The sequence below is a fragment of the Dipodomys spectabilis genome, unplaced genomic scaffold (genome assembly GCF_019054845.1).
Source record: "Dipodomys spectabilis isolate Male_0828 unplaced genomic scaffold, ASM1905484v1 ptg000001l, whole genome shotgun sequence".
Lineage (NCBI taxonomy): Eukaryota > Metazoa > Chordata > Mammalia > Rodentia > Heteromyidae > Dipodomys > Dipodomys spectabilis.
In genome coordinates this window covers 10,000,161-10,025,441 of record NW_024870678.1, presented here as the reverse complement: position 1 = coordinate 10,025,441, position 25,281 = coordinate 10,000,161, and the positions used below count along the sequence as shown (strand labels likewise).

The window sequence follows — 25,281 nt, the reverse complement described above, 5'->3', positions numbered from 1 at the left end:
CTAGTTTTTAATCTTAATATTGGGTCATTATTTTGGCCACGAGGATTAACACAGAGATGCTGCAACCCTCTGTCCTTCTTTAGGATGGATGTCCGCTCCAGCACTCTTGAGTTCAGGAGGAAGATGGCAAAGACTCATTTAAGTATTCTGGAGCCCGGCCGACCCTTTTCTCGATGCTTTTCGGAAACACAGGGCGATTGCATAACAATGAAGGCTCCGTGCAGAACTTCCTGGTCCTGATTGCCCTCTGCTCCTCTCCATCTTCTCTGGGAATTTTGCATCCATCCCGCGTCGTCGATATTTTGATACTGGCCTGACACCTTCGTCCCCCATTGGATGGGTGAAGGAAAGGACCCCGTTCCTGCCCTCCAGTGTGGTTTGTGCAGTGCGTGATCATTTTAATCCCAGATTCCCGTCTCAGAGGGGAGCGCCTCCCCCCCCCCCCCCCCGAGTCTATCCTGAGCAGCGGAGGTGTGCGGGGCAGATTCTCCCAGCCAGTAAGGGAGAAATTACCCTAGGCCGCGGAGCGGGGAAGTGCTGGGTGGGCGGGGCGGGGGTGTAATGTAAGATAGGGACCCTCCTTTCAATGTGCTTCGAGCTGTGGAAATAGGATGCGGCCGGACTGGCACTGCCAGCGCCCAGAGCCCCGAGCGAGACCCGGAGCCCCCAGGCCCGCCCGCAGACCCCTCCCCGCGTCGCGCGAGCCTGGAGTGAGCGTCCGAGGCCCCGCCCCTCCAGGCCCCGCCCCGTCGAAGCCACGCCCTCCCCAGGCCCCGCCTCCCGCGGCAGGCCTTGCCTGACTCCAGCTCCGCGGGCGGAGGGGGAGGAGAGAAGCCGCAGCTGCAACTTAGCTTGGAACCCGGGAGCCCGGGCGCCGCCGGGATCGCGCTGCCGTCACCGCGGACCCGCTAATTCCCCGGCCCGGGCCTCAGCCCAGGCTGTAGAACCATGGCAGCGGCCGTCACTGCGGCCGACCCGGCTCCGGCGCTCCCCGCCCGTCGCTGAGCGGCCGTTAACCCGCCCGTGCTCCCGCCAGCCGCTGCCGCCGCGGCCCACACTGCGCACAAGTTTCCGCCGCCGAAGCCCGAGGCGAGACCGCGGGCAGCCGGGCGCCCCCCGGCCCACCCGCCCGCGATGTGGGGCCGTCTCCTGGCCCCGGAGGCCAGCGGCCGGGACAGCCCCGGCGGAGCGCGCAGCTTCCCGGCGGGTAAGGAACCCCGCAGCCGGGCAGGGTGGGGGTCGCGGCCGGCGGCGGCGCCCCGGGACTGCGGCCGCCCCGCTCCTCCCCTCAGGCCCGCCGCCGTCCCCCGCGGCCGCCTCCCCGCCGCCGGCGCTCGCCCCTCGGCCGGTCCCCGCGCCCCGGCTGCCGGCCCCGTGCGCTGACATCTGGCGGGCCTCGTCCGGCACCCCGGCGCCCCGGCTGCGGCCGGCCCCTTCTCGGGCCGGGCTTTGTTGTCCCGTCGTCCTCCTCCTCCCTTCCCTTGGTGGGCTGCGGGGCTGGCGTGGTAGCGCGGCCGACCCGCGGCTCCGGGAGCCCGGGCGGGAAGGTCGCTGCGACCGTGCTGCGGCGGCCCTGTGCGGGGCGCGGGCGGCTCTGCAGTGCCCACGCCCGCAGCCGCTCCTCCGGGGCGCATTTCGGGGCGGGGCGGGCGGAGGCTGCAGAGGATGCGGCGACCGTGGGCGACCCCCGGGTGGGACTGGAACCCACCGGGAACCCGCCGCCCCGAAGCGCTGCCTGGCGTCCGGGGACCACGCGGCGGCGCCGGCGGCGCGGAGCCAGCCCACCTTCCAGCCGGCCCCCCGGGGCTGCTGAGGGCTTCGCCCCTGCCCGGCCCCTTTGAGGGAAAATTAGGGGTTTGCCGGGTTGAGGATGCGAAGGGGGCTGTTAGTATCTGCAAGTAAGGGATAGCCATTCCATGCCTGCCAGCCCAAGAAGTTGTAGAATAAACCCTCCCCTAAGGCACGATGGAAAAAATAATTAGGCTTGGCTGCTCTGTGGCTAGTCACCGTTATCTAACGGTGACAGTCCTTCGCGACCACCTTAATCTTGAGCTCTGACCGCCTCTGAAATGATGATACTCGTCTGCTAATCCAGGGTGGAGAAGAGCTCTAAGTACCCAGACTAAATTTCTCCTCCAAAATTAGGTGTCTCTAGGACTCAGGTTAAGTTACCCTGTTCCACAAAGTGAACTTCACTACATTTCATAGGTCACAAAAGGAAAGCATCAGCGAGAAGGAGTTTTGATAGAAAATTGATTTAAATTTAAATGGATAGAACGTTTAATTGCAAAATACCATGCGCATTGCAAGCAGTTCTCTTGACGGTGGAAATAATTATTTAAGAAGTGCATGCATTTAAAAAACGGTTGAAATCACTGCTACATTGTTAGAAATAATGCGATTATTGTGAGTTTGGTAAAACAGTACAGTAGGAGAGTACTTATTCTAACATGAATGGTGTTTGTCTTTTGAAGAGCTAGCAGTTGGGAGGTTTTAAATGCTTACCCAGTCCTGCCATCTAAGTGACTTCAATGATGGAGAAATTCTGGTACTCCATTATCCCTTAGGGGCTATGAGAGTGGTTTCCACTTATGTGTGTGTCAGAGCCATCTGTGATATCTTTGTAACCGAATCTGATCTTTGTTGCCTCTTAAAATTTATTTGTGATAATAATAGCATGTTGGGAGGTATATTACAGAAGTATCATTTTTTCCATTGTTTCCTTTGAAAACATCTTAGTATTAGAAATTAGGTAAGAAATTAGGTATTTGAAAGACTTATACTTTCTTCTCTAGACATTTGTTAGGGCCTATTTATAGTGGAAGAAGGTACTTTATAAATATAACCCAATATTAAAGACTATAGATTATCTTTTCAAAAAGGGCTTTTTATCTTAGTATTGACAGGATAAACCATTGGTAAATCATAACATGCTTTCCAATACATTTTTTTTCAGCTATAGGTTGAATAAGTATTATTTTTTACAGCACTAGTGGTGTAATTGTGCTTGTTCTCTTATTGAGCAAACATAAGATATTCGAAATTATTTAAAATAACATTTTAAAAGTTAGCGACTAAGCTGGGTGCCTGTGGCTCAAGTCTGCAATCCTGCTACTCAGGAGGCTGAGACCTGAGAATTGCACTTGGGAGCTAGCCTGCCCAAGCAGCAAAGTCCATGAGACGCTTATCGCTGACTAAGCACCGAAAAGTATGGAGATGTTTTTTTCTAAAAGTTAGAAGAAAAGTTATATTTTTAGACTACCCAATATACTATCTGAGAAATGTTAAGCAATATTAGGGCTTAGCTGAAAACAAGGGAACCAGTCTTATGATTGAATTTATCAGCAAATACTTTGGTTTACGGGCCAGTGTCATGACAATGTTAAATAATTTCTGATATGAAAATGAGTTTATCTCAATATGAAGTGTAGTTCTAGATGTCTTGAAACTTGTTTATACAAATAGTTAATTTCTGTGGTACCCCTTACCCTTCTAAAGACAGATAAATGAACAAACATGGCAAAAAGAAAATAAAAACATCTTGTAAAAATTATTTTTCTTGGTCATGGGGCTTCAACTCAGGGTCTAAGCACTGTCCCTGAGCTCTTTTGCTCAAAGGTAGCACTCTACCACTTTGAGCCACAGCTCTCCACTTCCCATTTTCAAGTGGTTAATAGGAAATAAGAGTCTCACAGGGTCTTTTCTGCTCCAGCTCCCTTTGAACCACAATCCTCAGATATTAGCATCCTGGTTAGCTAAGATGACAGGTGTGAGCCACCTGCACCAGCGAAACTTCCTTTTTAAGAAATCATAGAAACAGGAATACTACACAAAATACTAACTTTGGCCTTTCCTTTGGGATTTAATTTTGTCAAGACAGCATTTGAACTCTAGTGTGATATAGTGATATTTGAATACTTAATAACTTGTTAGACTGTATATGTTCCTTTTCATAAATCATATTTTAGAACTGTTAATATATTCAATCTTTAAAATATTTTGGGACAGAATATTATACTTTTAAAGTGTGCTACAGTAGTGTTAAGTAAGGCAACTCTCACTTGAGCTTAAGTGGTGTCCTTTGTTGCCGGGAGCTTTAACTCTGCTTCTTCCTGGTTGATACCTGGCAGTTAGGTATTTGGTGATGTCATAATGACAGTGGTAATAACTAAGTAATGTTTTCTGCTGTGGTTCTGAAATAGGTGGACCAAAGAGTACTCTGGCAACAATGAAACATCATTCTTAAATACAGCTGGACATGTTCTTTCATGATAGGAATGGGAGTATGAGGGGCGAATCCCAAATTCAGTGATGACTTGTAAAATGATCTTGATTAATAATAAAACCCAATTATTTCTTGACTTGAAACTGATAGACTAATCTGAGGTTGGAAAATAAATGGTAAGTTGACAATGCCTATTTTCATGTGAATATTTATGTATATTACAAACAAAGGTTTTAGAGACTCAGAATTTTCCTGTCTGGAAGAAATATATGTGTGTATATATGCATATATGTATGTATCTGTCTGTCTGATAATTTCAACTTGAAATCTCCCAGATAATGCTTTTTATTGAGCATTGAAAGTGAATATTTCCAGGTAACTTTTAAGTTGAATATTTCCTAAAAGTTTTAGAATATTAAAACAGCATTCTAAAGAGCAGTTTATTGTATGTTATTTTGATAAGAATTATTAGCATAAAAAGAACAACAGATTTCATGCCAATATTTGATTTGTTTTTCCTTACTTAAATTCATTGCTATTACCTAGCATAGTGATCGTCACCTTGGAGAATGTTTGTGAATTATGCTAATAATATATATTAATTGTATGCCAGGCATTGTGCCAGCCTCCTGGGAGTATCAGTGAAGAAAAAAGATAAGGTCCCTGCTCTAATGGAGCTTACATTGTGGTGGGGAATTAGATCTTGGTCAATGAGCGGGACAGTTCAGCTAATGTTAAGAATGAGGAAAAGGAAACTGAGTGAAGTGGGAAATGATGAGCAGAGATACTTCAGGCAGTTTGGTCAGTTCTAACTGAGTAGTTTAACTTTGTGTGGAAATCTGAGTAATGAGAAAAGGTGTCAGACAAAAGAGGAGTGGAGAAATGAGTTTGAAGTTTTAGGAATAGGAAAGCCCATTGAGTATGGACTAGAGTTGACTTGGGATGTGAGGTGATGAAGGCCTAATAATAAAAGACATTGCAAGGAGTGGATTTGAGTCTTTGTGTAACAGGAAGCTACCTATTAAAGGGTAAGGAAGATGACTTGTTTTGTTCATTTAGTGCATGGAATGCTTACCATGAGGCCACATTGTTCTGTGTACAGGATGTATGAAACAGACATTCTCCATCTCTAGTGTTTACAGGTCACTCCTGGAGGTTCTGTGGGGGTGGCAGCAAGAAAAGCAGTAGGAAAGCCAGTTAATATGTCATTGCAGTTATTAGGTGAGACATGATGTCTTACATTCCATTGGTTAGATTGGAATTTGAAAGAAGAGGATGGGGTTGGAGTGAAGCTATGCTAATGAGATATGCTGCTGATTTGGGGTTGGAGGGAAAGAGGAATCAAGGATAACATCTTAGTGTTGGCTTGGGGAATTATAAATGCATCTTGTCATTTTGTGAGAGGGGTAAGTTGGTGATAGGGACAAGTGTGGGTGGAATTGAGGACTATTTTGGCCATAGGAACCTCTTTTTTTAGAAGATCAGGTAGGAAGTTGGCTATGTAAGTGAGAACTTCAGGGGGGAGCTAACTGGATGGGGGTAGATAGGAATGTAAGAACTACAGGAAAAAAATGAATGTAATAGTCACGGAGGGGAGTGAGTCACATGAGGAGAAATATAGAGAAGATCCAAAGTACTGAGATATTTTCTCCCTACTACTGAATATTCCTTTTCTTATGTAGTGAAAAAGTTTGACTAGAAAGTTTAGCTTTAACTGATAAATTTTCTTAAGATCTTATTTTGAAGTGCTGTAGGACTAAATTTTTGTTTTAATTTGTATTAAGATATTTAAACATGGAGCCGGGCGCTGGTGGCTCACGCCTGTAATCCTTGCTACTCAGGAGGCTGAGATCTGAGGATCACGGTTCAAGCCAGCCCAGGCAGGAAAGTCCGTAAAACTCTTATTTCCAATAAACCACTAGAAAACTGGAAATGGTGCTGTGGCTCAAGCGGTAGAGTGCCCACCTTGAGCTATTTAAACATAGACTGGTGAGGTGGTTCATGTAGAGCACTTGCCTAGCAAGGGTGAAATCAAACCCCAAGTACCTTGGGAGAGGATGGTAAGAGGGGAGTCCACAGGGGAGAAGTTGACTATGTCTGACAGCCTACTGTGTTCTTGGAGATCATGGAGTAGTCTTCATAGCATCCATTAGCTCTAACCATTATGTTATTTAGGAAAGTTTATATTGATCAGAATGTTTCTTTCCTTTTGTGTGCTGACGATTCTAGTTAGTCTTGGCATAAATTGTTATCATGAATATTTTCTTTATTAGGCAATATGAAATAATTGTTTTAAGATAACAGCAAACCTTAGAATATCTCATTTGTAGGGGTTTTAACAGTCTCATTAATTTTTACTGTTCTTCATTTTTCCTAGGTTTTTTTTTTGTTTTTGTTTTTTGTTTTGATTGGTCATGGGGCCTGAACTCTGGGCTTGGGCGCTGTCCTTCAGCTCTGCAGCTCAAGGCTAGCACTCTACCTCTTAAGCCATAGCACCACTTCTGGCTTTTTCTGCTTATGTAGGGATGGAACCCAGGGCCTGCCCCTTGCATGCAAGGCAAGCACTCTACCTCTGAGCCACCTTTCCAGCCTCATCTTTTCCTAGTTTTTAAACAGAGACAAAAGCTCATGAAAAATTAAATACATGATTCTAATTCTGAATAGCTGCCAAAATGCTTTGAATATAGTATTGATTGTAACCAGAAGGTAGGAGTCTTTGGCCTGTCTTACACACCGAAATCAACAAGTATATAAATTTTTCATAGAAGGAGATACTTTCATCTATACTGATCACTGCTCTAAACTTTTTTGATTTCCTTTCTCTATGTAAGAAATACTGGTTTGCTGGGCACCAGTGGCTCATGCCTATAATATTAGCTACTCAGGAGGCTGAGATCTGAGGATCAAAGTCAAAGCCAGATGGAGCAAGAAAGTCTGAGACTCAATCTCCAACTAACTACAAGAAAACTGAATGTAGGTCAGTGGCCTTGAACAAAAGAGCTCAGGGACAGCTCTCAGACCTGGAGTGAATGCCCCAGGATGGGTACAGACACATACAAGAATTCTTGATGAGTATTTATTGGTTTGAATTCTTACTCTTTCAATGAAAGTATCTTCTTTTTAAAAATTTTTAATTAATTCAGTTGAAGAGTGCATTTCTTTTTGGACAGTGCTACCTCTTCCCTCATGTTGTCCTAGTTTTTTCTACCCATTCCACTCACGAGTTGTATAGTTCATTTTCAACATAGTGTCTAGAGAGTACCACTGCTTCATTTGTTCACCTTTGTCCCTCCACTTCTGTGCCTTCAGTTACCCTCAAAAACAGATAAATGAACAAATGGCAAAAAACAACAATAACAAAGGAAAAAAAAAAACTTCTTGTTTCCATTTCCAGGGTGCTGCCCCTGAGCTCTTCAGCTCAAGGCTAGTGCTCTACCACTTGAGCCACTGTGCCACTCCTGGTTTTCTGGTGGTTTATTGGAGATAATATTACTTTTTATGATCAACTGACCGGTTTTCTTTTTTTTAAAAATTTAACTTAATTTTATTGTAAGGGTGATGTTAGAGGGGTTATAATTGCCTAAGTAAGGCAATGAGTTCATTTCTTGTTGAATATTGTTACCCTTCCCTTGTTTTCTCTTACTTTCCGTCCCTCTCCATACTTCCCCCCAAGTTATAAAGTTCATTTCCAACATAGTGTCTCATGAGGATTGCTGTTGCATTGGTTCACCCTTTGTCCTTTGTCTCACCGTTTTGTTATTCCCCTCAGTTTTCTTAAATAAAACTGTTTTAACTACTTCCTGAAACAAAGAATTGAGCCACACCTCCAGCTCAGCTTTTTGCTGATTCATTGGAGATAGTCTCCATGACTTTTCTGCCCCTGCTGTCTTGGAAAACGGATCCTCTGATCTCAGACTCCTAAGTAGCTAGAATTCCAGGTGTGAACCAGTGCATAGCTTGTAGTCATATCTAAAAAGCTAGTTGGCATAGTTAATTAAAAGGAGCTTCCAGTTTTCTCCTTTGTAATTATTTTACTTATTTAAATTACATGCTTTTTTAAAATCAGGGGATGGTAATAATATTCATTTTTGGATTTTATTGTGATGTTCTGGTGTATTATACAGTGTAGAAAAATTAAATCAAGCTAATTTTAACACATCCTTACTAATTTGTTTTTGTGATAATGTTAACAGCATATTTTTTTTAGCAATTTTTGTCATATGTGATTCACTATTGACTGTGGTCACCATAAAGTATATTACATTACTAAAACTTATTCCTGCAGTCCAACTCAATCATTGTATCTTTGTAATTTTTGATCATCTGGTCTTTCCCTGTACTCCTTTTATATTTAGAAATCCACAGATACTTGTTACTGATTACTTAACACTTTGATTTAATCTTTAAATGTCAGAAGCCCAATAAGCACATCGTACTAGGTTTTAATGCCATTTTCTCATTTGCTAGTGTGTTTATGTGGGCAAGTACACTTAATAATTCTTGCTGCTAGCCTTATAGCCATTCTGAAGCTTGATATTACTTTATTCTTGGTTCTTTTCTCTGACTTAGAATTTGACCTCTGGCTAAAACGTACTAAAATTTTACTGGGTGCAGTAGCTCATGCCTGTAATCCCTGCTACTCCTGAGGTGAAATTGGGAAGGTCATATCTTGAGGCCATTCCTGGGCAAAAAGTTTGAGTTTATGAGTTTCCCTCTCAACCAATAAAAATTTGGGCACTGAGGCATGCATGCCCTTGTCACCCTAGCTACCCAGGAAGCATAAATAGGAGAATCAACAGTCCACACCAGTCCAGGCATAAATTTGAGACACTATCCTAAAAATAACCAAAGCAAAAAAGGGCTGAGGGCGTGGCTCAAGTGTCAGATCTAGGGCACTGCACTACCCCAGTCTGGCCAAAAAATGAAGAAAAAGCCTGTTACTTTATGCTTGCCTTGATGTCTGGGACTCTTTGGGCTTGGAGGAGTTTAGCTTTTTAGTGCCCTTCCCTTTGCTACCTGTTGTGTGACCCATTTACTACTTGTTATGATGCATAATGACCATTCCTATGAAAAAGATGGTTAACAAAATTTGGAGAATATGGAGAACCAGTAGACTCCTTTGTGAACATGTGCAACTACCAGTACCAGTTTCACTGTTAGGAAATGAAGTGTTCCTCTTCTATGTATACACTGTTTCTCAGAGTCTATCAGTTTTCAGGTGAGTTTTTTTTTTTCTGTTTATGGAACCAGTATTTGAACTTAAGATCTCACCTGGATAGCTTGCTCAGCTGGCATTCTACCACTTGAGCTATGCTTCTGACCCAGCCTTCTACTGTTTTCTAAAAAGGCAAACAAAAAGTTGTTTGTTTATATTATCTTACATTAGTAACCCGGAGGGAGATTTCCTTGTTTGCTAGTTAATTTAGAGATGAAATCCTGAGGACTTTGCTACCCAGGTTTGGCTTCTAACCTCTGTACTCCAGATCTCAGCTTTCTGAGTAGCTAGGATTACATGTGAGCGCCCAGTGCCCAGCCGGATGCATCATCTTGTAATTAATGGTGTCATTTGCCACTCTTTTAGTGGCACATAACAATGATAAATATCAAAATTATGTTTTCACCTTTTAAAGGGTGTGAATAATGTTGACTCCCATTATACTTTCCCCATATCGAGGGCTTCCTTTGAAGATGGTCATCCTAGCTGTTCACCATGGCACGCACTAGTGATCCTAGTTTCCCCCCATTTATTAGGAATTTTGACCATCAGCTCTTCAAAATATTTAAAATAACTTTTAAAAAAGCTGCTTTGATAAATATTTACTTGTCTTTAAATAGATACTTAAATGCAGACTGGCTCAAGGGATCATTTAAAATATCTTAGTTTTTAAATAAACAGACAACCTCCAAACAAGCCCTTGCTTTAATCCTTCTGAAGGGAAGGGTATTTTTGTAGTTCTAATTGTAAGGCTTCCAAAATTCTAATTTTACTCAATGAACATCTATTGGGTACACAGTAATAATAATGACTACATTTATTGCCTGAGTGTGCAGCTCTGTGCTGTATATTGGATACTTAAAAAGCTGTACTTTTCCTGGGTTTGGTGAGAAAGAAGAACATCGTACACATGTGGGATAATACAACCAGTGCTGTGATGAAATTTGAATAATATATTCAAGATGAACAAAGTAATACTTATTTTTTGTCTGATGAAAGAATCTGGAAAGACTGAGCAAGTTAAATTCAAGTCTGTCTTGAAGGGAAACAGTTTGGAGTTACAAAAGTTCTTTGGTGGCAGTGATTAGGTATGTGTGCCTAGATTCTGAGTTTCTAGGGGAGCGAATGTGGGAGGTTAGATGTGGAAAATTACAAAATGAATTTCTAGCTGGTAAAGAAGATTGCCAAACTTAAGGAGTTTGAGTTTTATTTAATATTATGTAAAGAGCCTTTAGGCTATGAAAGCAGAGAATAACAAATATACTTGCTTCTAAGATAATTCTCAGGGTAGTGTCTGGTTGGGTGGAGTTATTCTTGCTGGAGAATCGCTTTTAGGTCATTGTATCTATCCAGCAAAAAGTATGATTTATGACAGTGGGTACAGAGAAGAGAGAGCTAATTCAGATAGTACTTATGAAATAGAACAAAGAGATTCTGAGACCGACTTAATGTATGCATTATTTTTTGTTGTATTCTTGAATAAGATTATGTGTTGACTACTGTTGATATGACACATTGAGATAGTTGAAGGCGTGGACTTTATGCCTAAGTGTTTTGTAATGTTTCATAGATGTTAAAATATGACATATTTGCAGTGTGTATAACACAAGGTAATTTGTTACTGTTTTTATTCTGTTCTTTTTTATTTAAAAATACTGGCTTATACCTACTAATACATAGTAACTTGCATTTTGAAAAACATTGCAGTTTTTGTTTATGATTTATATTATATATTCACTGTTTTGTATAAAATTGTAAACTTGACTTGTCAATGTTATTTTCTTCTGACTCTGAGTAGTTCCAACTGAAGCTATAGCTATATTCCTCTATTGTAGAAGACTTGACACAATGCTTTTTTTTTAAGAAAAGCTTCAGCAATAAATAAAACAGGTTATACGGTTTTTAACTTGGTGCTCATCTTCCTGTATTTTCAATGTGATGAACGTTATTGTAAAATAAATTACCCTGAGCATTCAGTATTTGACTTGAGAGTTAAAATTGGTATTGACAAATGTGACAGTTTAATGTTGTACAGGGCCTGGAAATTTTTGTTGTTCTTATAGCAATGCTTTGTTGTTGTTTTAAGAAATTTTTATAGTCATCCAATTATAATGAGGTTAAGGTTTTATTAGTAAAGTTCACCGAACTGTATTTTTTTCTTTTTTGTCAGTGCATGAATCACTACCTAGAGACTAAATGATCCTATTTAAGTTGTATAGTCTTAGAACCAGCCTGCGAAAAAATTTTCCTTATCAAATCACTTGGTAAATGTATTTTACATCTAGTTTTCCCTATTTTGTGACTTTGGATTGACTTGTCTAGAGATAAGATATGTTGCTCTCATAGTGCATTCCTTCCATGTAATGAAAATATTACAATTTTGTTCATGATGTTTGTAAATTATCTTCAGTGGTCAAGGCAAGAAACACCTATTGCTTCTTTTAAAGTTAAATGAGTGGGGGCTGGGAAGATGACTCAGTGGTACAGTGCTTGCCTTACATGCATTGAGGCCCTGGGTTCGATTCCTCAGCACCACATAAGCAGAAAAAGCCGGAAGTGGCTCAAGTGGTAGAGTGCTAGCCTTGAACTGAAGAGCTGAGGGACAGCGCCCAGGCCCAGAGTTCAGGCACCATGACCAGCCCCCCCCCAAAAAAAAAAAAAAGTTAGGTGAGTTCAGGATGAAAGAGATCAATTTATGTCATCATTTCATTTTGTCTGTGATGTTTTCATGAGTAAATGAAAATATCATAACAAGATAACTTGTTCTGGATAGGTGGTCTTTTTTTTGGGTCCGATCATAGGGCCTGAACTCTGGGCCTGAGCGCTGTCCCTCAGCTTTTCAGCTCAAGGCTAGCACTCTACCACTTGAGCCACAGCGCCACTTCCAGCTTTTTTCTTTTTGCTTATGTGGTGCTGAGGAATCGAACCCAGGGCCTCATGCATGCAAGGCAAGCACTCTACCACTGAGCCACCTTCCTAGCCTGAACTTCCAATTTTTTTCTTCCTCTACTTTCTTCCCCTCCTTCTCCTACTATCCCTCTTTTTGTGCAAGTACTGAGGCTTATTATACTCAGATCCTGAGTGCTGTCCTTTAGCTTTTTTGCTCAAGGCTTGCTCTCTACCACTTGAACTGCAGCTCGGCTTATGTCTTTTTGCTGGTTAGTTGGAGATAAAAGAGTCCCATAGACACTTCTGTCTGGGTTGCCTTCTAACTCCAATCCTCAGATATCAGCCTCCTGAGTAGCTAAGATTAAAGGTGTGTGTCACAGGAACCCCGCCTCATTTTTTTTTAAGTTAATTGTGATATTATTGAAACATACTTGAAGCCATATCAATCCAAACAACTCATTCCAAGATTTTTATTTGGAATTCATAGAATGATTTTACTCCCTGCTCCTTTTTTTTGGTCAGTCATGGAGCTTGAGCTTGAACTCGGCCTGGGCACTGTCCCTCTGCTCTTCAGCTCAAGCCTAGCACTCTACCACTTGAGCTACAGGGCCACTTTCGGTTTCTGGTGGGACTTTCCTGTCTGGGCTGGCATTGAACTGCTATCCTCAGATCTCAGCCTCCTGAGTAGCTAGGATTACAGGTGTGAGCCACTGGTGCCCGGCTTTACCCCCCCCCTTTTTTTTAAATTTAATTTAATTTTATTTGTGAACATACTGTACAGAGGGGTTACAATTACATGGGCAGGATAATGCGTACATTTCTTACCAAGCATTGCAGCCTCCTCCTTTGGTTTACCCTTCACATCCCTTCCTAGCCTCCCCCCTCCCCCCCAATCCCAATCCTTCTCCTTCCCCACCCCTCCCCCCGCACCGACGTTGTAAAGCTCGTTTTGGACATGACAACTTGTACTTCTCATTGTTGCAACAGGTCCACCTGTATCCTTAAACAACTGGTTTTTCCCCATCTCCTCCACAAGTTATACTGACATCAAATATAGTGAAAGCAGGGGTTATACTGTGGGGGAGGGACATACAAAGCAACAAAGAGATAATCTTATAAATGCGTTAGAAACACATGCATGAAAGAAAAAAACCTTAAAATACATATCTAAGGGTACATTTTCCTGACATCACATTATCTGACCTTTTCCGCTTGACTCATACATATACTAGATATTGCAAATAAGAGAAACCATGGGACCTATGTTTCTTTGGGCCTGGCTTACTTCACTTAATATAATTTTTTCCAAGTTTTTCCATTTCCTAACAAATGGGGCAATGTCATTCTTTCTGATGGAGGCATAGAATTCCATTGTGTATATATACCACATTTTCTTGATCCATTCATCTACTGAGGGGCATCTGGGTTGGTTCCATTATCTTAGCTTTTTTACCCCCTTTTTTAAAACCCATTTTTATTTGAGAATAGTGTAATTCATGTATGGATGTTTTGGGACATTAAAAATGTTGTACTTTGATTTGTACATTAAAATATAGCCATTTTATTCCAAACTAAAACTCCTAAGGTTATACTATACCTCCTAAGACTTCAAAGTGGTGCTTAAATGAGGAGTATATTATAGATTTATTAGTGGTTATTAAGCATTTTCAAAAATTAAAATATTGTAAAGAAACTATAGTAATCAAAAGGAAAATAAACGCATGAAGGTCAAAGATATTACAAGCAATCCTACAAGCTAGAGAAAAATAATAGCATTATGTTTCTTTTCAATTGCTTTGTGTCTCCTTCCTTTAGAGCTTTACTATATAGTGTCTACATCACTAATCTGGTACCTATAGGGTTTGTCCTTTATGATAGTTATTGTGGCCTGGAAGGAGGATTATAGTTTCAGTTTGTGTTTGGTTCTAAGAAGATAGACAAAGAGAGTTCAGAGAATTCCTAGATAATATGAAATCTGAGGTTATGAACTTGCTTTCAAATTTTATGTCTTGTTATTTACCTTGATAATGTAAACAGCATATGCTTTTGGATCACGTTAAAATGTTTCATTTATTTGCCGGTACTGGGGTTTAAACTCGTTCTTGCAATGCTTGACAAGTATTCTGCCACTTGAGCCATACCTCCAGCCTTCAATATTAATGATCATAATTTGTTCCTTTCCCTCTTTGGGGTTTATTTCTAAATGTTCTTTACTGGCAGTAATATTGAAAGAACAGTATTTGTCTAAAATTCTATTAATTCAAATGTTTATATAAATTTCTTTGAGAGTAGTATTAATGGGATTAGTATAACCCAGTTAATTGATATACTTTGCCTCTTAGCTCTTTCACAGACTTTTTTTTTTTTTTTTTTTGGTAAGGGATAGATGAACATTTGTTCACTTTAGCAGTGTATGGAAGTATTAGACAAACATCATTTTGTGATTTGTTTTGGTATATTTACTAGATTGATAGATGTAAAATGATATCTTTTGAATTTGATTTTACTTAATTACCAGTATATATAGATTTTTTCATAATTTTTTATTTATCTGTGCTTTTCTCTTTGGGATTTGTCTTTATTGTGATCTTTTTAAAAGTTTGCTTAAGTTCCTTAATACTTTATTTGCTGTATTTGTAAATATTTTTAGTGTTTGCCTTTAAACTATTTGAGTAGTGATTTGTTTACTTCAAATAGTACATTTCGTGTGTGTGTGTGTGTGTGTGTGTGTGTGTGTGTGTGTGTGTGTGTGTGTGTTGTGAGTGTCCCTGATTAAAGTCATCAGTACAAATTTATGCGGTGGCAGGCCACTGAAGGAAATTCAGAGATCATTTCCATGTGTTGCTAAGTATAGAAAGGCTATAGTGTACACAAACAATCCTGATTTATGATGGCTTAAGATTTTTTAACTATACGATGAAAGTGATGCCCATACACTAGAACTGTGCTTCAAATTTTTATTTTTCCTGTGCTAGTGATATGTTTGTAGGCATGGCTTATATAATTATCAGGGGAAACAACTTACACTGTACAGAATACTACGTAGCTAAGCTATGATGTTTGGCAAGTTAGGTATGTTAAGTTCATTTGTAACTTGTAATGTTTTCAGTTCATGATGAGTTTATGATGTAATCCCTTCCCTAAATCAAGGAACGTCTGTTTTCTTCTATGACTTAGAGATGGAATTAACCTTTTTAGAAAGGTGGAATGCTACCAGTATCTCAGATCATTTTTCTGTCATTTGTTGTAGTTTGCTTTTGGGTAGGAGTTAGATACAGGTAGTTGAGATTGTAATTTGCTTTGTAAATCTCTTTTGTAGATGTCAAATTAATCCAGGTGATATTGAAATATTGTGAGGGAAATTGAAGGTTGTACTCACTGTTCTTTTAAAAAAGTTGCCAATTTCCCCAGTATCATACTAGGGTCTCTGGAGGGAACTGCCAATACGAGATGATGACTAAGGTATTGATTTAAAAGCTTATGAAGGTTGACAGAATCACAAGGTAGAGATACATTGTGGGTTGAAACATAGCATTACATCGTCTAAAATCAAGAGTTTTTGCTTTGATGATTTTATGCACTTTTTAAAATAAAAGTTATTAGGAATCTGTTGAATTTTTTGTATCTTTTTTTTTTTAATTGTGAAAATACCATACAGAGGAGTAACAATTACATGGGCAAGACAACGAGTACATTTCCTATCAAGCATTGTTGCCTCCTCCTTTGTTTCCCCTTCCTATCCCTTCTCATCTCCCCTCCCCCCTAGGCCCCTCATAATCCCCGCCCCCAATTTTTGTATCTTAATCTATATCCACTTCATACTATCAGAATTAAATATTGATATAATTTGAAAAGGAGTGTACATATTTTTCAGCATAACTGATAGGACGAATGACAATGGTAACAATGGAGTAAATCTTCATATAATGCATTTGTTCTGGTAGTAAAGCTTTGAATAGTTGGTATTAACATTTAAGTATAGAGTTCCCTGAAAAAGCTTCCCCATTTCTATAGTCATATACATAAAATGTACAATTTCTCTAGTTTGTATTATATATGTAGCTATGTAAACATTTCGATCTCACACAGCTTTTCATGTTAAAAATGTGTTGGTAAATTGTCTTAGTGTTAGCATATTATCAATTCATTTACAGATAGGTAACTTTTTGTTTTAGGCATTTATTCAGAAATACCTTAATATATATACTTTGTTTTTTCGAGGGTCACTGTAACACTTCATCCCCATCCCCAGCTGTGCTTATATATTTTTGTATTTCCCTACTAGGTTCTGAAAGATAAATTCCTACAAGGTCCTTTTCTATGTTGTCATTTAGCTATCTGTTCCCTGATTGTCTTTTGGAAAGGTTGTACCAATTTATATGCCACAAATCATGAGTATTCTCTTTCCTTTGTTGACTCACATTTTTCAAATGTTTGCAAAGGTGATCATTTTAAAAAAGCAAAAATCCTTTGTCCTTTTCATTATTTCTCTCATTATTAGTGGATTTACTATCTTTTTGAACTATAGCATTTACATATACTATTAGCTGTTCACACCATTTGATGTGTGAGAAAGGGACAGTGGCCCTTTCTGTTAATGGTGTAAATAGGGCTTTGAGTTTATTTTGGTGAATTACTTGACTGAAGAAAAAAATTTGATATATAAATCATTGACCACAGATCAAATTAGAACTGATGTACTGGTAGGATACTTCATCAACGCTTTAATGTGAAGGTATCTAATCAAATGAGTTGTAGTAAGTCCTATTCTCAGACAGGTCTAGAATCTACAAATCTAGAGTCTATAAAATCTACTCTGGACCTCAGAGGGTGAAAATGTCTGGCCAATGCTTTTCATTTTGAGTTGTTAGTTTAAGTGATTGTAACCCTTCATATACCTATAAAACTCAAATTTGACTTATAATTCATATTTAAATAAAACTTGATTTTTTATTAAATGTTAATGTTTGGACTAATAGACGTAGTTTGAGATCTGGTTTTGTTAATTTGGTTATTATATATATATATATATATATATATATATCAATTTGAATGATAAGAATGACTATTCCTAAAATTGCAGTGAAATGAATTTTATGCACATGCATGATATTTGTCAAGTTTTGTTTTCTTTTTCTGTGCTGAGGATTGAACCCAGGGCTTCCCACACTCTTGAACCACATTTTCAGCCCTTTTGTTGTATTCGGCTTTTGAGATAGGGTTTCACTAGTTACATTAGGGGTGGTTTTCACATCATGATCCTGATCCTCCTGACTTGGCCTGTCTGGTAGCTGAGATATAGGAGTGTGCCACCAGACCTGGTTGTATTTGTCATTTTAAGTCAATAGACTTAAACTGGTATACAGATTTCAGCAGTCAGTCTTGTTTCAAATCATGACAAGTATACATAATGAAGATGGCATCCAGGGCTATAATTTACCATTTATGTAGATACCACTGCAAACAGAACACAAAGGAGGCAGGCAGTAAATCATGTGATAACAATTTGTTTTAAGCTAACTTCCTCCTTAAGCTCCTTCCTCCTGCTTTCCTCTCCTCTTTCACTTCCTCTTCTTCCTCCTCTTCCTTCTCTTCTTCCTAGTGGGGTGGGGGGGGGGAGGGGGGAGGTGCTGGTGTTGAGACTTGAACTCGGGGCCTGGGGCTGTCCCTGAGCTTTTTTGCTCAAGGCAAAAGTAGAACCACAGCTACATTTCAGTTTTGATAATTAACTGGAGATAAGAGTCTTAGACTTTTCTGCTTGGTTGGTTTGGCTTCAAACTGTGATCCTCAGATCTCAGCTATGAATATGAGTATGAATAGTTGGGATTACAGACAAGAGCCACCAGCAGCCTGCTATTCTTACTTATTTTGAAAGGACTTTTTATTGAAACAAAAGCCTTAATATCTTGCAAGCTTGTTAACTTATGTAAGTCTGTAGCCCAATTTGAGAATCACTGTGTTTGATAGCCATTAGTAAGACTAACTGTACAATTTTTATGTTAAATTCAGCAGATTAAACATTTTTTCTGATTACTGTAAAAATGCACACATTCTTTATTCTTCACCTAGCTGCAACATAGGTTGAGGCTGACACTGATCCGTTGACACACTGATCCACATGGCCCTTCTAGTAGACAATAAAAGAGTGAAGCTAAATGAAGTAATGGGTAAACAGAAAAGTTAAAATGTCAGAATGAACAAAAATGAAAGCAAATATTCCGAGAACATTGGAAAAACATTAGTGAGCTAAGAACATTTAACTCAAAAAAGGACAAATTGAGCTAAGTAGGACAATGCTGTGTTGTTAAAAATGTAAAATTATGTTGTAAGTGACTAGGTTATAGTAGAAAATTTGTTTTATTATCTTCTGTGTATGATAAGCAAATTCTCTTTTTAGTGTTGTATAATATAAATTGTTTGAACCTTCCCTGTGCCCTACTTTGGGGCTGAATACAATGTGTCTTGGTCAGTGTCACCTCTTTGAATTTAATTTTTAATTAAGACATAGGTATATGTTTGAAAGTTGAATTCCCCAGAAATCAGAGTTCTTCAGTCCCAGGAAGGTGCTGAAGACATGAATTAATGGGTGTTATATGTAAAGTTTATTTAGATTTTATTGTTATATTGGGAGGGGCAAAATGACTTTTAGATCCTGTGTTTTTCACAAGATAAAACATTTTTCTTATATATTATACAGTATAGCTGCCTTATTCCTTTTATTACACGTAATTTTGACAAAGAGTGGTAATAAAAAAAAAGAAATTATCTTCCATTTATAGGCTAGTCACAGTGGCTCATGCCTGCGATTCTATCTGTTCAGGAGGCAGACATTTTTGGAGGATTTTGGTTAGGGATGAACTTGGGCAAAAAGTCCTTATCTTGACCAGTAAAGCCCATGGTGGATTTCTTTAGTATAAATGAGAGGGCCCTATTAGAAAAATAACTAGAGAAAAAAGGGCTGGATATACAGTGCCTGCCTAGCAGTGCAAAGCCCTGAGTTCATACTATAGTACTACCAAACAAGTACAAATAAGAAGTTCATGTGCATTCTACAGCTCTGTTGACATGGAGAAGCTTTAGTCCTATGCTATTGGCAGTTGGGTTTAAACGATGGTGTGATCTGCTGAGTGTTTAATTGCCTTAATTTTGTGCAAATATGCTTTCACCAAAGCAAGTGTCACACCAAAAGCTTAATTGAAATGATAAAGTGAAAATTTGGTATTTGTTGACAGGCAGTGTGTTTTTAGAGGAGATTGGGAAAAATGGGAAACATGAATGCAACATCTGAGTATCTGAAATATAGCAGTGAACACCACAATGTATCTTGAACAGTTCTGGTATTTCTTTAGCAGTGATCTTGTTGGAATACTAAGGGTCTATTGCGTGTGTGTTAATTGTGCACATTTTCCTTTATAGGCCCAGATTATTTATCAGCATGGCTACCTGGTAATGAATCATTGTGGCAGACCACACCTGTTCCACCTAATCATCGAAATAACCGTGTCAGGAGACACAGTATAGCTTCTGACAGTGGAGACACGGGCATTGGCACTTCCTGTTCTGACAGTGTGGAAGGTAAGATGTAATGCAGAGTGAACAGACACCAATCTTTGAAAGATGGTTGCAAATTGGGATTATTTAAGTGGTCTGTTGTTCCACAGTAAAAATTACAGTGTTTGAGTGTTTAATAATTAGTATATTATTAATCCATTATTAATGAATAATATAGTATTGCTACATTTCAAATTGTGCTTACATTTTTCTTTCTTTTCCTAACATTTAATATAATTGTAGTTTTTCATTGAATTTGAAAAAATAGTACAGAAAGATTCCATGTAGTCTTTATCCATTTCCCCCAGGGAAATAGCTTATAAAACTATGTGACAGTAACACATCCATGGTAATGACATGGGTGAAGTAAGGACACAGGCCAGGGCAGGGCATGTAGCTCAGTGGTAGAGAGCTTGCCAAGCGTGCACAGTCCCCAGCACTGGAGGAAAAAAATGTACATTAGTATATTCTTATGTTGCTCACTACCACTTGTCTCTACCCTCTCCGTTTTCCTCTAACTCTTAGAAAGCACTTGTTTGTTTTCCAATCCTGTAATTTTGTCATTTCAAGAATACTATATAAATGGAAATCATATACATAACCTTTTTTCTTTCTTTTTTTTTTCAGTTTGGGGTTTGAACTCAGGGCCTCATGCTTTCTAGAAAGGCAAGTGCTCTGAGTACTACCTCAACTTGTTTTGGCTTTTGTTTTTCAGGTAGGGTCTCATTTTTACCTGGGGCTGGTTTCAGTCCTTCCACACAGCTAGGATGACAGGTTTGTACTACCACACCTAGCTAACTTTTTGATTAGGCTGGCCTTGAACCATGATGATCTTCCTGACTTCTGCCTCTCCTGAGTAGCTGGGATTACAACTGTGAGCCACTGTGCCAGGCCAGTATATAACATTTTGGAAAGGACTTTTTCCATGGAGAATAGTTCATTCCATTTTGTTGATGAAGAGTGACCACCTCATTAGTGGTGCTATTGGAGACACATGCTTGAACTACTAACAGCTTGAAAAATATCACAGTTTCCAATTTGGGACTATTAGGATAAACTTCCCATAAATGTGCATGTACCAGTGTTGATGTGAAACATATCTTTTCCTATCTCTGGGGTGGAGACCCTGAAGAATCTGCTGTGTTCTGCCTGTTCATTCCCCTGGCCCATCCAATAGTTGTAATGACTTCTTAATCTCCTCTGGTTTATGACAGTTTTTCATTCTTTCCTTGTTTTTTATAGTATTAATAATTTTGAGAAGTGGCCAAGTATTTTATAGAATGTTGTTTGATATTTTCTCATGATTAACGGGGGTTGTAGATTTTGGAAAAAATGCCTCACTGATACCATCATATCTATGGATATATGATATCACTGATTATAGCTACCTTGATGATAAATAGACCATTACTTTGGCTGTAGGAAAACAAACAGATGTTTCTCACTATCATTAAGATACAATGAATAGTTATCATTAATCTTTGTACTTAGTAGGCTGAGACCAGGTGGTTCAAGAGTTTGAGGAAAACCTGGGCTGCATAGTAAATTCCATTTTGGATCCATAGCAAGACAGTCACAACAAGAAGAACAAAAATTATTCTTTACTATTGTTTTTTCTGTTCTTTCAGTCTATTGTAATACCAGAGTGTCAAAATGGCACTTACTATTTTAGGTATGTCTTTTATGAAGACACTATTTGACTGGATTTAAAACATTTGATCTATCCTTGTTTTTTGTTTTGTTTTTGTTTTTGTTTTCTTTTCTTCTGTTGGTTGTAGGGCTTGAACTCAGGGCCTGGGCACTGTTCCTGAGCTTTATCGCTCAAGGCTGGTGCCCTTCTGCTCTTTAAATTAGGACAATTAGATTTATCCATATTTTAGTATTTCATTTCTTTTAATTGCCTAATAATTATCTGTTATATAGACAAAGCATTAATCTTATTCATTAGTTGATGGAAATTTTGACTATTTCTATTTTTGTGGCTATTGACTGCAGTGTCTGAGTATTCTTGGATACATTTCGGTGTGGATATATGATTACTTTTCTCTTGGGTATATAGTAGACTTGCCTAAGTTTTATAATAACTCTTTAAGTTTTTGAGGAACTAGCTGTTTCCTAAGCTGTAGCATTTTGCATCCCCCCCAGCAATGTGTGATGGTTCTCGTTTCTCCACATCCTTGTTATTTTCTGTTACTTTGATTTTAGCCAGCCTAATAGGTATTAGGTGGCATCAGATAGTGCTTTGATTTATATTTTCTTGGTAACAAATGATATTAACCATCTTTTCATGTGCTTAGTATGACCTTTTGTGTATTTTCTTTGCAGAATGTTTATTCATATTCTGCATTCACTTTCTGTTGGGTTGTTTGTGTTCTTAATTGAATTAAAAGTTTTTTTTGTGTGTTGACTAAAGTCCCTATCAGACACATGACTGCCAACAATTCTCAACCCATTTTATTGGTAGTCTTTTTATTTGAGCACCTGCAGCAAAATAATTTAAAATTCAAATAAGTAGAATGTCTATTTTCTTTTGTGCTTGGATTTGGTATTTAGCTAAGAAACCATTGCCTAAACATAAGGTCCTGAAGATTTTCAACTTGTTTTTTTTTTTTTTAATTTTATTTTATTTTATTTGAGAACATACTGTACAGAGGGGTTACAATTACATGGGCAGGATAATGCATACATTTCTTACCAAGCATTGCAGCCTCCTCCTTTGTTTACCCTTCACCTCCCTTCCCAGCCTCCCCCCTCCCCTCAACTTGTTTTTTTTTTTCCCTGACAGTTTCATATTATATTTAGGTCTGTGGTCTGTTTAAAGTACTATTTGTGGATGATACCTGATACCAAGTAGGTATCTAGTTTAATTATATTGCCAGGGACTCTCCAGCTATACTAGTTCTACTAGCTCCCTTAGCTATTAATGTAGCAGTTGTGACATGTACTCTTAACCTATGTGTGATAGCAGTCAATCTGTATTCTCACAGCATTCTGTAATGTTCATCACCTGCTTTGAGTTGTATGCCATAGTTGCCAAATAGTCTATCTGCTTAATTTCTTTTTTACACATTATTTTGTGTGAAAAGTTTCATTGTTATATATAATCATTTGTTATCTTATAGAAACTAAAGAAACGCCAGTGGTTCTTCAGTGAGCTTGGTAGTAAGGTTTTCCTGAAAATATATTTTGTCCTTAATCTTGAAAGGTGGTTTCCCTGGGGGGGGGGGGGGGGGGGGGGGAGAGGGAGCAGTTTTGAATATTGTCTTCTCTACCTAATGCAATACCTTCTATTTATTCATTCTTAAGAGATTATTCTTTAGTGAAACTACCATTGAATTACTTTATTAAAAAATATTAGTATAACCTGGACACCTAAAATACTATTAATCAAAACAAATTCCAGGTAGTGTTTCTGTGTGCTTCTTTTTTTTAATCTGCTTTTTAGGGAGGGGCAGTGGGGGAGCACAGAAAGGGAGAAAGAAGGGTGAACAAATACAATCATGGTATTCAGTATATACTAGGTGATATTCAGTATATACTATGTAACTTGTGGGTAGGGATGGGAGGTAGAAATTGGGGAAAATAAAGGAAGGGGGTTGACAGTGGCCAAGAGAAAAGTATGCAATACCTGAATTGTGAAATGATAACCCCTCTGTACAACACCTAATTTCATTGTGATATTTACATCCATGCATATAATGTACTTCCATAAAATTTACCCCATCCACATTATTGTTCCTTTTTTAAAAATCATATTTTTATTATCTTTAAGTAGTTGTACAAAGGAGTTACTATTATTATTGTTTCTCTTTTTTTTTTTCTTTTCTGGTGCAGGTCCTTAGGGCTTGAACAGAGTCTGAATGTTGTCCCCGAGTTTCTTTGCTTAAAGCTAGTTTTCTACCACCTGAGCCATCTAACTTTTTTGGTAGTTTAGTGGAGATAAGAGGCTCACAGTCTTTACTTCCCGGGCTGGCTTTGAACTGAGATCCTCAGACCTCAGTCTTCTAGTACCTAGCATTACAGATGTGAGCCACCAGTGCCTGGCTCTATTACTATTTCTAAATCTCCCATTCCTCTCCTTTTCACTGAGTTACTTTATGCTCATTTCCTTCCAGCATTCATTTTATATTCATTAAATAACTTTGGCAGTAATTGTACACAACATCTAAGCTACTCAAAAGTCAGTGTGTAGAGAGGCCAGGTGTGTAAAGTTAGGGATTGCTTATCTCCAAAATGAAATAACAAAAAAAATTGGGGCACAGGTCAAGTAGAGTATTTGTCTATGTGCATCTCTAGGTTCAGTATCTAGTATGTGTGTAAAGGTGGAAGCTGGATAAGAAAAGGAAAAAAATTACCTCAAAATATATGCAATACTTTGAAATATTTGTTTAGAAAAGGCAAAATTGAATATGGTTCAAAAATGTTCCTCCTCCACAACAGTATAAAATATGAATGTGTGATGTGATGTGATCTTGATATTAACAAAAGAAGAGAAAAGGGTCATATTATATAAAATTAATTGTTGCCTTTATGGTTTAGGCACATGTTTTTAATTCAAAAAGTAAAATATAATGTCTGACATTGGCTAATCTGTTGAACTGTTGGATTTTAAATCTGAATGCTTTGGTACAGGGTTGTATAGTTTCCTGTTTTTTATTTTGTAACTACAATTTATCCCAAACAACAACAGATTCCACAAAGGTGCCTATACTTAGATTCGCTCACACAAAAGCAGGAATTTCCTAAATATAGAATGGGTAGCCTTGTTCACTTTTTCTGTTAATTCCCAATCTGTAATATCTTTCCCTTTTCATCTCTAATGAATAATTTTGTGCTAGAGACCAACAGGAATTTCACTTTCTGAAGTAGTCTCCCTGGCTCATGTTCATCCAATTTTTCTTATAAATGAAATATATATGCTGAATTATCAGCATTTCTTCAACCCACTAGATCTTTCAGATCTAGATTAAGTGTAAAAGATAGCATTTGTTCTCTCACAGATCCTTCGAAGACTTGTATAATGTGAGGGATAGATTAAGGCTATAGATATTCACACATTTTGGAAATAAAGGTTTACAACTTGGTGACTTAGTGAATGTGAAGCGAGGGAGACCCTGAGTTTCTGGCCTTGGGATGCAGATCATTTGCGATGCTGTTCAGTGAGACTGGAAAGTTAGTGGCTCCCCTGTCTCTGAAGATAAAGTGCTAGAACTTTGATTATTTTACATTATTGCAGGAATTCCTTTGCTCCTATTTCTAATTTGAATTAGAGTTGGTAGGAGGTACTGAAATGTTCAGATTTGGCATAGACTTCTACAGTTTAGGAGACTAGATAGAGTTATATCTGAGATTTCAGTGCTGTGTTACAAGACCTCTCAATGGAGAATAGAGCCAGGTACCT

The 25,281-nt window shown here is 38.8% G+C and overlaps 1 protein-coding gene across 1 annotated transcript in view; it reads left to right on the top strand.

Moving 5' to 3' along the window:
- Positions 1–1,102: 1,102 nt before the first annotated feature.
- The window catches only part of Cep85l (centrosomal protein 85 like), a 93,924-nt gene continuing 69,745 nt past the window's right edge, over positions 1,103–25,281 (top strand). Inside the window, exons 1-2 of the mRNA XM_042679747.1 lie at positions 1,103–1,207; positions 19,746–19,904. Coding sequence (XP_042535681.1) covers positions 1,135–1,207; positions 19,746–19,904 — 232 coding nt within the window. The 5' untranslated portion in view covers positions 1,103–1,134. The remainder of the gene's footprint in view (positions 1,208–19,745; positions 19,905–25,281) is intronic.